Genomic DNA, 15,966 nt, shown 5'->3' on the forward strand with positions numbered 1-15,966 from the left:
CAGTCTTTCATAGATATAAAATAGTAAATGTATTTGTATTTTTTTCATGAAAAATATATTTATTCACATATGCTTAGAAAATGAAAAATAATCTCTTGTACACAGATTTAATACAATGATACATAGAATATACATAGCAATAGTCTGACTTTTATCAAAACTCTAATTTTACGAAAATTCAAAAGAAATTATATAAATATTTGGTTTCCTTTTCATTATTATCTATACTATTTTCTAATTATTTTCATCGGTTACCAAACTTTCAAGATCACCATCAAATGAACTGTTTAATATATCACTTAATTCTGCACTTGTATAAAGGTTTGAACGTTTTAATAACTTTTTCTCGTTAGTATTAACTCTACGTTTAATGTTTATTACTTTCGATAAATCTTCAATCTCAGCATTGTCTTCTATGCTTGTGTCATGGAATCTTGTAACATTGCTGTGAAATTCTTTCCATTCCAACTTATCAGATTTCTCTTTCAATGTCAAATCATTCATATTATTTGCTAGAGGATTATCCGCCTTTGTCAAAGAAGTATTAGATACTTTTGACTCGTCTTTCCAGACCATATTTTCATATTGCGAACTGCTTTTAGAACGTACATGACCAGAATGAACATTATCAAGACGAGATAAGTTCTGAATATTATCATCCTGAGAATAGTTTATTATTTTTTCATTATTAATTGGTCCTGTCCCTGTAAATAATAGTAAATATTATTCTCAGTAGCAAATATCTTTCTCTACTCGATGAAAAATATTATAAGAAACTTACTTGAAGTTTGAGCTTGTACTTTGGATGTATTTTTAATCATTTTTCCAATTACGAAACCTGCTATAAATGCAAACAATAGTATTTAACAGATCAATAATAGAGTATGATAAATAATACAACTGAAATATAAATTTCAAATATTTACCAGCTATTCCGACTGCACTTCCACCAAGGAAATATCTCATCTTACTTTCTTTGTTTGTGCACATATTGCAATATTAATAGCTTTTAACGACGATACAATTAAAATAACTAGAATAATTTAGAAGACACAGTACAAGAAACTACAAAAGTTGAAACACTACACATATCTGAATTTGAATCTGACATTAAATGCTTATAGGTCACTTGAAGGTGGCATTAGAATGCAAAGATTACTGTTTACTGATTCGGTGGCAGTGTGTGGAAGAAATATTTACTTAGTTGTGCTGGATTTAAAATTGAAGTGTCCTGATAACTTTATACAATGTAATTACCAAAGAAACTTAATAACTTAAAAACTTAGCTTAGACTACTAAATGTATTTTTAACGGAAAACTAACCGATCAAGTAAATATGTAAAAATACAATTAAAAATATATACGACGACACATTTTCAATTTGGCAGGTCTGTTGCACATCGGACATTGCTTCGATGTATGTATAGCTTTTGTTAAACAAATATTACAAAATATATGTCCACATGCTGTACTCATTGGAAGTCTATCAGAAGTTAATTCGTCATAACATATTGGACAAAATAACACACTTTTTCTTTGTTCACTGTCACTTTTACGATGAATCTTAGTATTTTCAGGCAGATTACTTAAGTCTATTATCTCCGTTGATTCCTTATTGCATGGTCTATCGGATGGATTATATCTAAATACAAACATTTTATTAATACTACATGAATATATATAAAACTGGTAGAATAATTTCTTGATAATTTTAAAACTCTACATACATGGGACTATCTCCATGTTGTGATTGTTTTTTCGAAACGAATCTTTGTAATCGCAATGTTTTATTCGCTGGCGAATCAATCGTTAGATCAATAAAATCTATCGGATGTGACATTTCCACCAAAATTCGGACCTGTCCTCTTATCTATATTTAGCGCGTGTTAACCGGTTCTAGTACTGTAAATAAAGTGTCATTTCTAAATACTGGATACCTTTACTGGGTAATATTAAATATTCGGTAACTAAATTTCATTATTGATCTATGTATGATGTGTACATACATTTTACTAACCGTGTTATTATAATTCCAAACGTTTTCAATTATTCAGTTTTTGTATTCTTCGAAACAATTATTTAGTTTAAAAATTGGACTGTAGAAACTCACCAATTCACTTTAGTATTTTCTCCCAATATGTACTATCACTATATATTTATTTAGTTCGATTCTCTCATTCGGACAGTTTCAGACGGTTTCCCTACTATCAATGGCATGCAATGCAATGTGCAAGCATGTCGCTGTCGCTGTTGGTCGCTGTCGCGTTTGTACTTACCAGTACTTACAACTGTTCAAAACATTGAAAAGCATTGAAAAGCGACTCTCCTGAACTCTCCTCGTGTGGCGAATCCAGGAACGTATCTGCGTTCTACAGTCCGTAGCTTGTGGGGCAAGTTGGGGAAAGTTGGGGCGAACTGTTACTGACTGTTACTGCCGGGAAACCGGATGACGCACGACCACACGACGCACATATCTCAATTTTAGATCTCAATTAGAATATATTTATATATTACACGTACACATACACATCAAATTTTAATATAACATACGCATGTTAAACGTCATATGTATTTGAAAAACGAGAAGAAAAGATTTTGCGAAGCTATGTGGGGTGACCAAGGTACCCGATTTTGTACTTCAGTGACGCTAGAATCGTCGCGCATGCGCGAGTTTTCCCGTACCAGTTGACAACCTTAGACCATATATACCTATAGACCCGGCGCAGATAATTTTGCCCTCGGAAAAGATGAAGACGGTGTGACGTCACGTTCTCGAAAGATGTATATAGCGGACCCTACACAGTCAATCAGGAATGACAGTCTGATTGAACAGTCAGACTTGGTCAGACTGTCAATCTTGACTGTGATCCTGACTTCAATCATAATAAATTCATGTAAATTTGCTCCGTGAGATGACGGTAACAAATTCTGATGATTATAAAAATTATTTTCGAATGGACGAAAACCTATTGAAGACTGTTAAGGGGGTAGTCTACCCTCGGATTGTAACTAGAAAGGAACTAGAATCTTACTAGATTTTGGGTCGAAAATATGGGTTTGCGGCCAGACGTTGATTGACCTTATTAGAACAAATTGTGGGCTGTGTGAGGGCTCATTCGAAAGAGGAAGGTTAGACGCAGCGCGCTTTTCTCACGAGGTTAACGAGATTATGTTTATATCTAATAATATGATGGCCCAAAGTAGAGAAAAAATCTAGGAAAAAATCCCGCAGATTTCAATGCATTTTCTGTCTCTAATAGACTTTTTTGGCTTATGAGATGAGAAAGGCGCGCTGCGTTGAACCTTCCTCTTTCGAATGAGCCCTCACACAGCCCACAATTTGTTCTAATAGGGTCAATCAACGTCTGGGCGCAGATCCATGTTTCGACCCATTTTTCTAGTAAGATTCTAGTTATTTGCTAGATATTTGCTATTTACTAGAATCTTACTAGAAAAATGGGTCGAAACATGGATCTGCGCCCAGACGTTGATTGACCCTATTAGAACAAATTGTGGGCTGTGTGAGGGCTCATTCGAAAGAGGAAGGTTCAACGCAGCGCGCCTTTCTCATCTCATAAGCCAAAAAAGTCTATTAGAGACAGAAAATGCATTGAAATCTGCGGGATTTTTTCCTAGATTTTTTCTCGACTTTGGGCCATCATATTATTAGATATAAACATAATCTCGTTAACCTCGTGAGAAAAGCGCGCTGCGTCTAACCTTCCTCTTTCGAATGAGCCCTCACACAGCCCACAATTTGTTCTAATAAGGTCAATCAACGTCTGGCCGCAAACCCATATTTTCGACCCAAAATCTAGTAAGATTCTAGTTCCTTTCTAGTTACAATCCGAGGGTAGACTACCCCCTTAAGGGGGTAGTCCACCCTCGATTTGTAACTAGAAAGGAACTAGAATCTTACTAGAAAAATGACTCGAAACATGGGTTTGCGCGCTGTCGGTTTTCGTCCTTATTTGAGCTAATTGTGGGCTGGATGAGGGCTTATTCTAAAGAGGAAGGTTAAACACACTGCGCCCTGGTTACGAGGTTAACGAGATTATGCTTAGAACTAATAATATGAGGGCCGAAAGTAGAGAAAAAGTCTAGGAAAATAACCAGCAGATTTCAATGCATTTTTCTGTCTCCAAAAGACTTTATGACTTATGAGATGACCAGGGCGCAGCGCGTTGAACCTTCCTCTTTAGAATGAGCCCTCACACAGCCCAAACTTTGCTCAAATAAGGACAAAAACCGACAGCGCGCAGACCCACTTTTTCGGACCCAAAATCTAGTAAGATCCTAGTAAATAGCAAATATCTAGCAAATAACTAGAATCTTACCAGATTTTCGATCGAAAAAGTGGATCTGCGCGCTGTCGGTTTTTGTCCTTATTTGAGCAAAGTTTGGGCTGTGTGAGGGCTCATTCTAAAGAGGAAGGTTCAACGCGCTGCGCCCTGGTCATCTCATAAGTCATAAAGTCTTTTGGAGACAGAAAAATGCATTGAAATGTGCTGGTTTTTTTCCTAGATTTTTTCTCTACTTTGGGCCCTCATATTATTAGTTATAAACATAATCTCGTTAACCTCGTAACCAGGGCGCAGTGTGTTTAACCTTCCTCTTTAGAATAAGCCCTCATCCAGCCCACAATTAGCTCAAATAAGGACGAAAACCGACAGCGCGCAAACCCATGTTTCGAGTCATTTTTCTAGTAAGATTCTAGTTCCTTTCTAGTTACAAATCGAGGGTAGACTACCCCCTTAAGGGGGTAGTCCACCCTCGATTTGTAACTAGAAAGGAACTAGAATCTTACTAGAAAAATGTCTCGAAACGTGGGTTTGCGCGAATCGGTTGTTTGTCCTTATTTGAGCTAATTGTGGGCTGGGTGAGGGCTCATTCGAAAGAGGAAGGTTCATCACACACGGGTCTGGTCATGATTTTAACGAGATTATGTTTATATCTAATAATATGAGTGTCCAAAGTAGAGTAAAAATCTAGGAAAAAAACCAGCAGATTTCAATGCATTTTTCTGTCTCCAAAAGACTTTTTGACTTATATTATGACCAGACCCGTGTGTGATGAACCATTCTCTTTAGAATGAGCCCTCAGCCAGCCCAAAATCTGCTCAAATAAGGACAAACAACCGATTCGCGCAGACCCACTTTTTCGATCGAAAATCTAGTAAGATTCTAGTTATTTGCTAGATATTTGCTATTTACTAGAATCTTACTAGATTTTCGATCGAAAAAGTGGGTCTGCGCGAATCGGTTGTTTGTCCTTATTTGAGCAGATTTTGGGCTGCTTGAGGGCTCATTCTAAAGAGAATGGTTCATCACACACGGGTCTGGTCATAATATAAGTCAAAAAGTCTTTTGGAGACAGAAAAATGCATTGAAATCTGCTGGTTTTTTTCCTAGATTTTTACTCTACTTTGGACACTCATATTATTAGATATAAACATAATCTCGTTAAAATCATGACCAGACCCGTGTGTGATGAACTTTCCTCTTTCGAATGAGCCCTCACCCAGCCCACAATTAGCTCAAATAAGGACAAACAACCGATTCGCGCAAACCCACGTTTCGAGCCATTTTTCTAGTAAAATTCTAGTAATTTTCTAGTTACAAATCGAGGGTATACTACCCCCTTAAGGGGGTAGTATACCCTCGATTTGTAACTAGAAAGGAACTAGAATCTTACTAGAAAAATGGCTCGAAACATGGGTTTGCGCGCTGTCGGTTTTCGTCCTTATTTGAGCAAAGTTTGGGCTGAGTGAGGGCTTATTCTAAAGAGGAAGGTTAAACACACTGCGCTCTGGTTACGAGGTTAACGAGATTATGTTTATAACTAATAATATTAGTGTCCAAAGTAGAGAAAAAGTCTAGGAAAATAACCAGCAGATTTCAATGCATTTTTCTGTCTCCAAAAGACTTTATGACTTATGAGACAACCAGAGCGCAGCGCGTTGAACCTTCCTCTTTAGAATGAGCCCTCACCCAGCCCAAACTTTGCTCAAATAAGGACAAAAACCTACAGCGCGCAGACCCAGGTTTCGGACCCAAAATCTAGTAAGATCCTAGTAAATAGCAAATATCTAGCAAATAACTAGAATCTTACCAGATTTTCGATCGAAAAAGTGGGTCTGCGCGCTGTCGGTTTTTGTCCTTATTTGAGCAAAGTTTGGGCTGGGTGAGGGCTCATTCTAAAGAGGAAGGTTCAACGCGCTGCGCTCTGGTTGTCTCATAAGTCATAAAGTCTTTTGGAGACAGAAAAATGCATTGAAATCTGCTGGTTATTTTCCTAGACTTTTTCTCTACTTTCGGCCCTCATATTATTAGTTATAAACATAATCTCGTTAACCTCGTAACCAGGGCGCAGTGTGTTTAACCTTCCTCTTTAGAATAAGCCCTCATCCAGCCCACAATTAGCTCAAATAAGGACGAAAACCGACAGCGCGCAAACCCATGTTTCGAGCCATTTTTCTAGTAAGATTCTAGTTCCTTTCTAGTTACAAATCGAGGGTGGACTACCCCCTTAAATAGTTTCTCCTCCACTTCCTGTGATTGAAGCTCGGATTCCGGATTTCCAAATGTCTAAAAATCCGTCAGTCTAGTGATGGGCACTATCGACTAAATTCAACTATCGACTAGTTACTATTTAGTCGCTACATACTATCGACTATTTAGTCGATAGTTTTTAGTGGTTTTCAGTCGACTGAATTGCTTTACTAGTTATGTTCTCCATGTTCGATGAAGTTGATGAAACTCATTATTATTGAAATATTTAAGGGGGTACTATACCCTCGATTTGTAACTAGAAAATAACTATTTATCAATGTTATAAACCTCTGTGCAAAAAAAAAGTTTGGTAACATTGATAAACACGCAACTGCCTAATGAACACGAGATGGAGTTGCTTCCTATTTCTATATTCTATTCAGCTCGTCGCGAATGCCGTTACACAGGGCAGCTCGCACTAATATCAGTGCCACCGATGAGAATATCTAACTCATCTGTGTCAGTTTTGCTATGATTCCACGATGACAGCAGTGCAGCAGTGAAATGTTGCACAATATCACAGCACTGATTGACAGTCCTCCTGACTAGGCGCCATCTCGTCTAAACGAACTGCACTAAAATTGGCTCTAGACTGGCTCTGCATCCGGGAGGACCTCTGTCTTCATGGGGAAATCTATGCTAATGTGAATGAAATCACGCGCCTCGATTTTTTGACCTTATACGAGCATATTTTGAGCTGCACAAAGGTTCATTTGATAGAGGAGGGTTCATTACAGGGCGCTCTTCTCGTCATATCAGTCAAAAAAGTCTCTTTGAGACAGAAAAATACATTGAAATCTGCGGTTATTTTTCTAGATTTTTTCTCTACTTTGGGCACTCATATTATTAGATATAAACATAATCTCGTTAAATCATGAGAAGACCGCCCTGTATTTAACCTTCCTCTACAGAATGAGTCCTCACCCAGCTCAAAATATGCTCAAATAACGCCAAAAAATCGAGGCGCGCAAACCCATGTTTCGACCAAAAATCTAGTAAGATTCTAGTTATTTTCTAGTTACAATTCGAGGGTATAGTACCCCCTTAAGGGGGTAGTCCACCCTCGATTTGTAACTAGAAAGGAACTAGAATCTTACTAGAAAAATGGCTCGAAACATGGGTTTGCGCGCTGTCGGTTTTCGTCCTTATTTGAGCAAAGTTTGGGCTGAGTGAGGGCTTATTCTAAAGAGGAAGGTTAAACACACTGCGCTCTGGTTACGAGGTTAACGAGATTATGTTTATAACTAATAATATGAGGGCCGAAAGTAGAGAAAAAGTCTAGGAAAATAACCAGCAGATTTCAATGCATTTTTCTGTCTCCAAAAGACTTTATGACTTATGAGATAACCAGAGCGCAGCGCGTTGAACCTTCCTCTTTAGAATGAGCCCTCACCCAGCCCAAACTTTGCTCAAATAAGGACAAAAACCTACAGCGCGCAGACCCACTTTTTCGATCGAAAATCTGGTAAGATTCTAGTTATTTGCTAGATATTTGCTATTTACTAGGATCTTACTAGATTTTGGGTCCGAAACCTGGGTCTGCGCGCTGTAGGTTTTTGTCCTTATTTGAGCAAAGTTTGGGCTGGGTGAGGGCTCATTCTAAAGAGGAAGGTTCAACGCGCTGCGCTCTGGTTATCTCATAAGTCATAAAGTCTTTTGGAGACAGAAAAATGCATTGAAATCTGCTGGTTATTTTCCTAGACTTTTTCTCTACTTTCGGCCCTCATATTATTAGTTATAAACATAATCTCGTTAACCTCGTAACCAGAGCGCAGTGTGTTTAACCTTCCTCTTTAGAATAAGCCCTCATCCAGCCCACAATTAGCTCAAATAAGGACGAAAACCGACAGCGCGCAAACCCATGTTTCGAGCCATTTTTCTAGTGAGATTCTAGTTCCTTTCTAGTTACAAATCGAGGGTAGACTACCCCCTTAAGGGGCTAGTCTACCCTCGATTTGTAACTAGAAAATTACTAGAATCTTACTAGATTTTGGGTCGAAAATATGGGTTTCGTACTAAACGTTGTTTGACCTTATTAGAACAAATTGTGGGCTGTGTGAGGGCTCATTCGAAAGAGGAAGAATAGACGCAGCGCGCTTTTCTCACGAGGTTAACGAGATTATGTTAATAACTAATAATATGATGGCCCAAAGTCGAGAAAAAATCTAGGAAAAAAATCCGCAGATTTCAATGCATTTTCTGTCTCTAAAAGACTTTTTTGACTTATGAGATGAGAAAAGCGCGCTGCGTTGAACCTTCCTCTTTAGAATGAGCCCTCACCCAGCTCAAAATATGCTCGTATAAGGTCAAACAACGTTTAGTTCCGAACCCATTCTTTCTAGTAAGATTCTAGTTATTTGCTAGATATTTGCTATTTACTAGAATCTTACTAGATTTTGGGTCGAAAAAATGGGTTCGGAACTAAACGTTGTTTGACCTTATACGAGCATATTTTGAGCTGTGTGAGGGCTCATTCGAAAGAGGAAGGTTCAACGCAGCGCGCTTTTCTCATCTCATAAGTCAAAAAAGTCTTTTAGAGACAGAAAATGCATTGAAATCTGCGGATTTTTTTCCTAGATTTTTTCTCGACTTTGGGCCATCATATTATTAGTTATTAACATAATCTCGTTAACCTCGTGAGAAAAGCGCGCTGCGTCTATTCTTCCTCTTTCGAATGAGCCCTCACACAGCCCACAATTTGTTCTAATAAGGTCAAACAACGTTTAGTACGAAACCCATATTTTCGACCCAAAATCTAGTAAGATTCTAGTAATTTTCTAGTTACAAATCGAGGGTAGACTACCCCCTTAATGTTATTATATATTTTACATTTGTCGTAGTAGAGATTAGTAATAAAATTAAATTAAGGTAAAAATTCCAAAATTATAATTAACCTAACCCCTTAAGGGGGTAGTCTACCCTCGATTTGTAACTAGAAAATTACTAGAATTTTACTAGAAAAATGGCTCGAAACGTGGGTTTGCGCGAATCGGTTGTTTGTCCTTATTTGAGCTAATTGTGGGCTGGGTGAGGGCTCATTCGAAAGAGGAAGGTTCATCACACACGGGTCTGGTCATGATTTTAACGAGATTATGTTTATATCTAATAATATGAGTGTCCAAAGTAGAGTAAAAATCTAGGAAAAAAACCAGCAGATTTCAATGCATTTTTCTGTCTCGAAAAGACTTTTTGACTTATATTATGACCAGACCCGTGTGTGATGAACCATCCTCTCTAGAATGAGCCCTCACCCAGCCCAAAATCTGCTCAAATAAGGACAAACAACCGATTCGCGCAGACCCACTTTTTCGATCGAAAATCTAGTAAGATTCTAGTAAATAGCAAATATCTAGCAAATAACTAGAATCTTACTAGATTTTCGATCGAAAAAGTGGGTCTGCGCGAATCGGTTGTTTGTCCTTATTTGAGCAGATTTTGGGCTGGGTGAGGGCTCATTCTAGAGAGGATGGTTCATCACACACGGGTCTGGTCATAATATAAGTCAAAAAGTCTTTTCGAGACAGAAAAATGCATTGAAATCTGCTGGTTTTTTTCCTAGATTTTTACTCTACTTTGGACACTCATATTATTAGATATAAACATAATCTCGTTAAAATCATGACCAGACCCGTGTGTGATGAACCTTCCTCTTTCGAATGAGCCCTCACCCAGCCCACAATTAGCTCAAATAAGGACAAACAACCGATTCGCGCAAACCCACGTTTCGAGCCATTTTTCTAGTAAAATTCTAGTAATTTTCTAGTTACAAATCGAGGGTATACTACCCCCTTAAGGGGGTAGTCTACCCTCGATTTGTAACTAGAAAATACCTAGAATATTACTAGAAAAATGGCTCGAAACATGGGTTTGCTGGTTTTCAGTTAGTGTCCTTATTTGAGCAAATTTTGGGCTGGGTGAGGGCTCATTCGAAAGAGGAAGGTTCACCGCAGGGGGCTCTGGTCATGAGGTTAACGAGAATATGTTTATATCTAATAATATTAGTGTCCAAAGTAGAGTAAAAATCTAGGAAAAAAAACCAGCAGATTTCAATGCATTTTTCTGTCTCCAAAAGACTTTTTGACTGATGGGATGACCAGAGCCCCATGCGGTGAACCTTCCTCTTTCGAATGAGCCCTCACACAGCCCAAAATTTGCTCAAATAAGGACACTAACTGAAAACCAGGAAACCCATGTTTCGAGTCATTTTTCTAGTAAGATTCTAGTTATTTGCTAGATATTTGCTATTTACTAGGATCTTACTAGATTTTGGGTCGAAAACATGGGTTTGCTGGTTTTCAGTTAGTGTCCTTATTTGAGCAAATTTTGGGCTGTGTGAGGGCTCATTCGAAAGAGGAAGGTTCACCGCATGGGGCTCTGGTCATCCCATCAGTCAAAAAGTCTTTTGGAGACAGAAAAATGCATTGAAATCTGCTGGTTTTTTTCCTAGATTTTTACTCTACTTTGGACACTAATATTATTAGATATAAACATATTCTCGTCAACCTCATGACCAGAGCCCCCTGCGGTGAACCTTCCTCTTTCGAATGAGCCCTCACCCAGCCCAAAATTTGCTCAAATAAGGACACTAACTGAAAACCAGCAAACCCATGTTTCGAGCCATTTTTCTAGTAATATTCTAGGTATTTTCTAGTTACAAATCCAGGGTGGACTACCCCCTTAACCTTCCTCTTTAGAATAAGCCCTCACTCAGCCCAAACTTTGCTCAAATAAGGACGAAAACCGACAGCGCGCAAACCCATGTTTCGAGCCATTTTTCTAGTAAGATTCTAGTTCCTTTCTAGTTACAAATCGAGGGTAGACTACCCCCTTAATAATTAAGAGGGCAGTACCGTCGCGTCTACTGATGTGATTGGCTAATATCGTTTTACAGGGCCGCCTCGTCGGCGAGGGTAGTTCGCACTGATGTGGCAGATGTCAGCAGCGAAGTAATCGAGCGCACGAGAAAGAAGATCGATCGACACGATCGATTTTTGCACATGCAAATTTTACTTATTCTCATATTTATGTTATTTTTCTTAGACTGCGGATCTTTATGCGAAATAAAAATTGTCTGCATCGATTGCAAGAGATGGAAACTATCAAAATTGTATTGCCATACCATTTTCTCTACAGTTCAATTTCAATTCATTACATTTCGAAATTTATTGAAATGTGTTTATGGAAAAAAAGTGTCGTTCGACGGAAAAGAAAATTTATATTTTTTGTATGACTACTATACACTTATTTTAATGTTTAATATTTAATAATTTTAAATTCAGACTACTCAATATCAGAAGGGATAATAAATGAATGAAGTAGGAAATAATAAATATTATATTTTTTCATTTAGTTTGATTATTTTTCTTTATTAGTCAACTATTAGTCAAATTTTTACAAACCTTGACTTGCGCGAACACAGAAGATGATTTGCAGGACAAATCTGATAAACAGGTTCTGGAAGATCAGCTTTTCTTCGTAACTCCTCCCGTGAATCGCTCGAGTACAGTGCTGCTCTCACCGCATTTCTTCTTGGTTGAAAATGGTTGAAAAGAGGATTGTCTTATTATATGTATAGACCTGCACAGACCTGGGCGACGCTGGCTCGAAAAATACATGTTGCTGTTGCTGCTTCTCACCAAAGAGGACTGAAGAGGACTAATCCTGACTAATCCTGTTTGCTTCTCACCTTCTCTTGCTCAGTAACACTCAATTACACTCATTGTCAGTAAGACAGTTCCAGTCCCCACGTCATCCACTCCAACAAAGGAGTTGCAGGCTGCAACAGGCTGCAACTTGCAGCAACATGTGTTTTTCGAGCCAGCGTCGCCCAGATCTGTTATTATATTCGCCAATCACATCATCACATCAGTACGACTCGACGGTACTGCCCTCTTAAACAAATTCAGCTTCGGCCGGCCGGCTGCCTTCAATTTGCCTTCGGCTATTGCCCTCCGCTATTAGACGGCAAAAATAGCTACTAATACGCGCGGAGAATCCCAGGCAGAGCAACTCGAACAATAACGCAGCTCGGAACGGGCCAATTCTTAGCTCTAGGTAGGATCTACCCTCGGCAGGCCTGGTTATCAGGGTAGACTGTCATTCCGATTGACCGTGTAGGGTCCGGTCGGTGGTATAAGTATATAATAACCATAGACATATAGAGATAGACTGCGCGGCCTGAACGAAGCGCTGAAGCCCACAATGGCGGCGTGCGAGAGAGAGAGAGAGCATTAGCCGGGGTCTTAGACCCATAGACATATAGAGATAGACTGCGCCGTCTTATGGGCGAGTTGAAGCCCACAATGGCGGCGCGCGGTACAAAGAGTGAGAGAGAGAGCATTAGCCGGGGTCCATAGCGCTCTCTTTCTATATGACATAGACATATAGAGATAGACTGCGCCGTCTTATGGGCGAGTTGAAGCCCACAATGGCGGCGCGCGGTACAAAGAGTGAGAGAGAGAGCATTAGCCGGGGTCCATAGCGCTCTCTTTCTATATGATGTGTCGACACATCAATTAGAAAGAGAGCGCTATGGACCCCGGCTAATGCTCTCTCTCTCTCGCACGCCGCCATTGTGGGCTTCAGCGCTTCGTTCAGGCCACGCAGTCTATCTCTATATGTCTATGCTTAGACCATATATACCCAGCCAACCAAAAATCTAAATTTGGTCGACCTCCTGTGCGCGCATATGCCGAGCTAGTGTCGACCGTAGGACCAGAGTTTGGACATGGGCATGAGGTCGGCATCAGGTCGGCACGAATCGGCCGAATGTGCCTTTGTGGCAGCACTGTCGCACTGATGTACCGCATGCCGAATATCGTTTTACAGGTGAAACAAACAATTCCAATGCCGCTTTTGCAAAATTCACATGTTTTTCTATAAGCGAGGGTGAAACTAATATCCTAATCGCGATATGGAGCAACAAAAAATGAGTATACACATTCGGAGCTAATATCCCGTACATTACTACCGGGCCGGTATATAAGAGAAATTGGCGAAACTCGGTCGCTTTAAAAGTTGAATATTCTTCTATTGGCCTCGGGCGTCTAGAAAAATCAGATGGACAGTACTTATCGAGTACTGCCATTCGCGCGGAGATGATAAAATCATTTTTATTTATCATCTTTAAAATATAAGTGTATTCAATTAGTTGAAATTGAACTGTAAAGAAAATTGTACGGCAATGCAAATTTTAGATTATGTCTCTTGCAATCGATGCAGACAATTTTTATTTCGCATAAAGATCCGCAGTCTAGGAAAAATAACAAATGTGAGAAATAAATAAAATTTGTATTTTTTTTTTCGCCAATTTCTCTTATATACCGGCCCGGTAGTAATGTACGGGATATTAGCTCCGAATGTGTATACTCATTTTTTGTTGCTCCATATCGCGATTAGGATATTAGTTTCACCCTCGCTTATAGAAAAACATGTGAATTTTGCAAAAGCGGCATTGGAATTGTTTGTTTCACCTGTAAAACGATATTCGGCATGCGGTACATCAGTGCGACAGTGCTGCCACAAAGGCACATTCGGTCGATTCGTGCCGACCTGATGCCGACCTCATGCCCATGTCCAAACCCTGGTCCTACGGTCGTCCAAAATTAAGCCAATCGGGACTTGAGCACCTCCGAGCGTAGATTGGACAATGATTTGCCGATCTGTGCCCTAGGCACGGCTTGCCCAAGGCACGCCTGGTTAGCTGGGTACTTATAGCAGAGAGTATATGAGAGTGCTCACGCCCGGGTTTTGGCCGTGCCGCTTTTGTCTCCACATCATGTTTAGCCTGGAACAGCTCCTACATCATCTTTAGCATGGAACAGAACCTACATCATCTTTAGCAAGAAACAGAACCCACTTTACTGTTAGCACATCTGACGACATCTGTGTCGCTCGAATATTTCTCTTACGCCCTCTAGGATATATTCTGACTGGAGTGAGGAACAGGAGGCCACCAGAGGCCACCACAGAAGACACTGTATCGTGTTAGCAACGCGCCCGCGCGCTACACTCCCCAACGTACCTTTACTATATCCGTGTGCGCTGCTTGTGCGCTTATGCCAGCCACAATCTATTTTTAGCACTTGCCATGTTGCCATGTTCTATTGCTTTACGGCGGAAGCGAAACTGAAATTCGGCTGTCGAGCCGTCGAGCGTATGAATCGCAATCTGGAGCTAGCATTCGAGTCCCCGTGCAGCGGGGATTTTTTTTTAATTTTTATTTTTCATTACTTTTTTAATTACATTTTTTAACCTTCCAAAAAATTAAAAATGTAAAAACTATGTTCAAAATATGTATTCATTTTAAATAGAAACGTTTTGTTACTGTCATAATTGCATTAATAAAAATTGGTATATGATCGCGAACAGGTTGATGGTATTTATTTGGACTGATTGGAGAATACGAAAATGCAGGAAGTATTTTTTAGTTTATGAATCAATTTGTAGATTTATTAGTTGTCAAACAAATAATAAAATAAATTGTATAATATATATAAATTGATTTTATACTAGCATACACAAGTTTATTTATTAAAAAATACAATCATAACTATAATTATAATAGAATTTCATAAAATGTATATTGAGGTTATTGCAAACTCATCTTTTTTCGCAATGATGCTCTAATTTCATTGCTTCTCTCGAATGTCCATTTCCTTCCGAGACAGTGGCGTTTTTAGGTGTAAATAAAAAATGTTGATATAATTATATCAATTTTAAAATATATCATAATTAAACTACAATTATTCTAATAACGTGGAATGTAGTACATATTAAGTTTTAGTTACCCGGATTTTCTTCTTCGACGTTAAGCACTCTTTACTGCTTCTCGTAATTTACGTATATGCAACATTAAGGTGGACCTTATTTTTCGACCATGAAATTTTTTTGGTCCCGTAAACCAGAATTGTGACAAATGTTGAGAAAATGGTCTGGAAAAATTTTGGGGCCGTTTGGATCATGGGAAAATGAGTTTTTAATGGAAAATGAGAATTTTTTAAATCATGACATAAATAGACGTTATGATATATCGTTGAATTTGTCTTTTTTCTCTTTAAGAATCCATATATAGCATAAACAGTTGTTGATAGAAAAAACATCCGTGACCTTGAAAACTTTAAATAATGACTTTGAAAAAATTTTTTTTCTTTGATACTATATCCACCTCCTTATATACTACAACTTTTGTTTGAAGAGTTTTTTCATATATGTATACATAACTGACAGAGATATTATATATAAATAAATTCATTAATACGCTCCAATCTACAGAAGAACAAGAAAGCGAGCTAATAAAAACGTGGTAAAAATAGTTCTAATATCGGAAAAAGAAGTTGTTATGAGTAATAAGTAGTCTGACTGAAACATGGACTGAAGGTGGTCAATGATACCGCTGAACGGGGCGTTAAACTAA

At 38.7% G+C, this 15,966-nt stretch overlaps 1 protein-coding gene and 1 long non-coding RNA gene across 2 annotated transcripts; both read right to left on the bottom strand.

Annotated features, from left to right (window-relative positions):
• Positions 1-33: 33 nt before the first annotated feature.
• Positions 34-1,350, bottom strand: LOC143210595 (uncharacterized). The gene is made up of 3 exons (XM_076427600.1): positions 927-1,350; positions 782-841; positions 34-704 (listed from the first exon to the last, which is right to left on the bottom strand). The coding sequence occupies exons 1-3, from the start codon at positions 988-990 to the stop codon at positions 235-237; spliced, it is 594 nt and encodes a 197-aa protein (XP_076283715.1). The 5' UTR covers positions 991-1,350; the 3' UTR covers positions 34-234.
• Positions 1,351-11,888: 10,538 nt separating this feature from the next.
• Positions 11,889-12,548, bottom strand: LOC143210534 (uncharacterized). Its single transcript, XR_013009272.1, has 2 exons — positions 12,188-12,548; positions 11,889-12,076 (listed from the first exon to the last, which is right to left on the bottom strand). It is a non-coding gene; the product is annotated as an uncharacterized LOC143210534 (long non-coding RNA).
• Positions 12,549-15,966: the final 3,418 nt, after the last annotated feature.

Source organism: Lasioglossum baleicum, chromosome 7, assembly GCF_051020765.1.
Source record: "Lasioglossum baleicum chromosome 7, iyLasBale1, whole genome shotgun sequence".
Taxonomy (NCBI): Eukaryota; Metazoa; Arthropoda; class Insecta; order Hymenoptera; family Halictidae; genus Lasioglossum; species Lasioglossum baleicum.

What these genes read in the sequence shown, in the direction of transcription:
- LOC143210595 (XM_076427600.1), bottom strand. Translation starts at nt 990, where the DNA reads ATGTGCACAAACAAAGAAAGTAAGATGAGATATTTCCTTGGTGGAAGT. An exon ending in AAGTGCAGTCGGAATAGCTG is followed by an intron (nt 842 to 926) that starts GTAAATATTTGA and finishes TTGCATTTATAG; the next exon opens with CAGGTTTCGTAATTGGAAAA. An exon ending in AGTACAAGCTCAAACTTCAA is followed by an intron (nt 705 to 781) that starts GTAAGTTTCTTA and finishes TATTATTTACAG; the next exon opens with GGACAGGACCAATTAATAAT.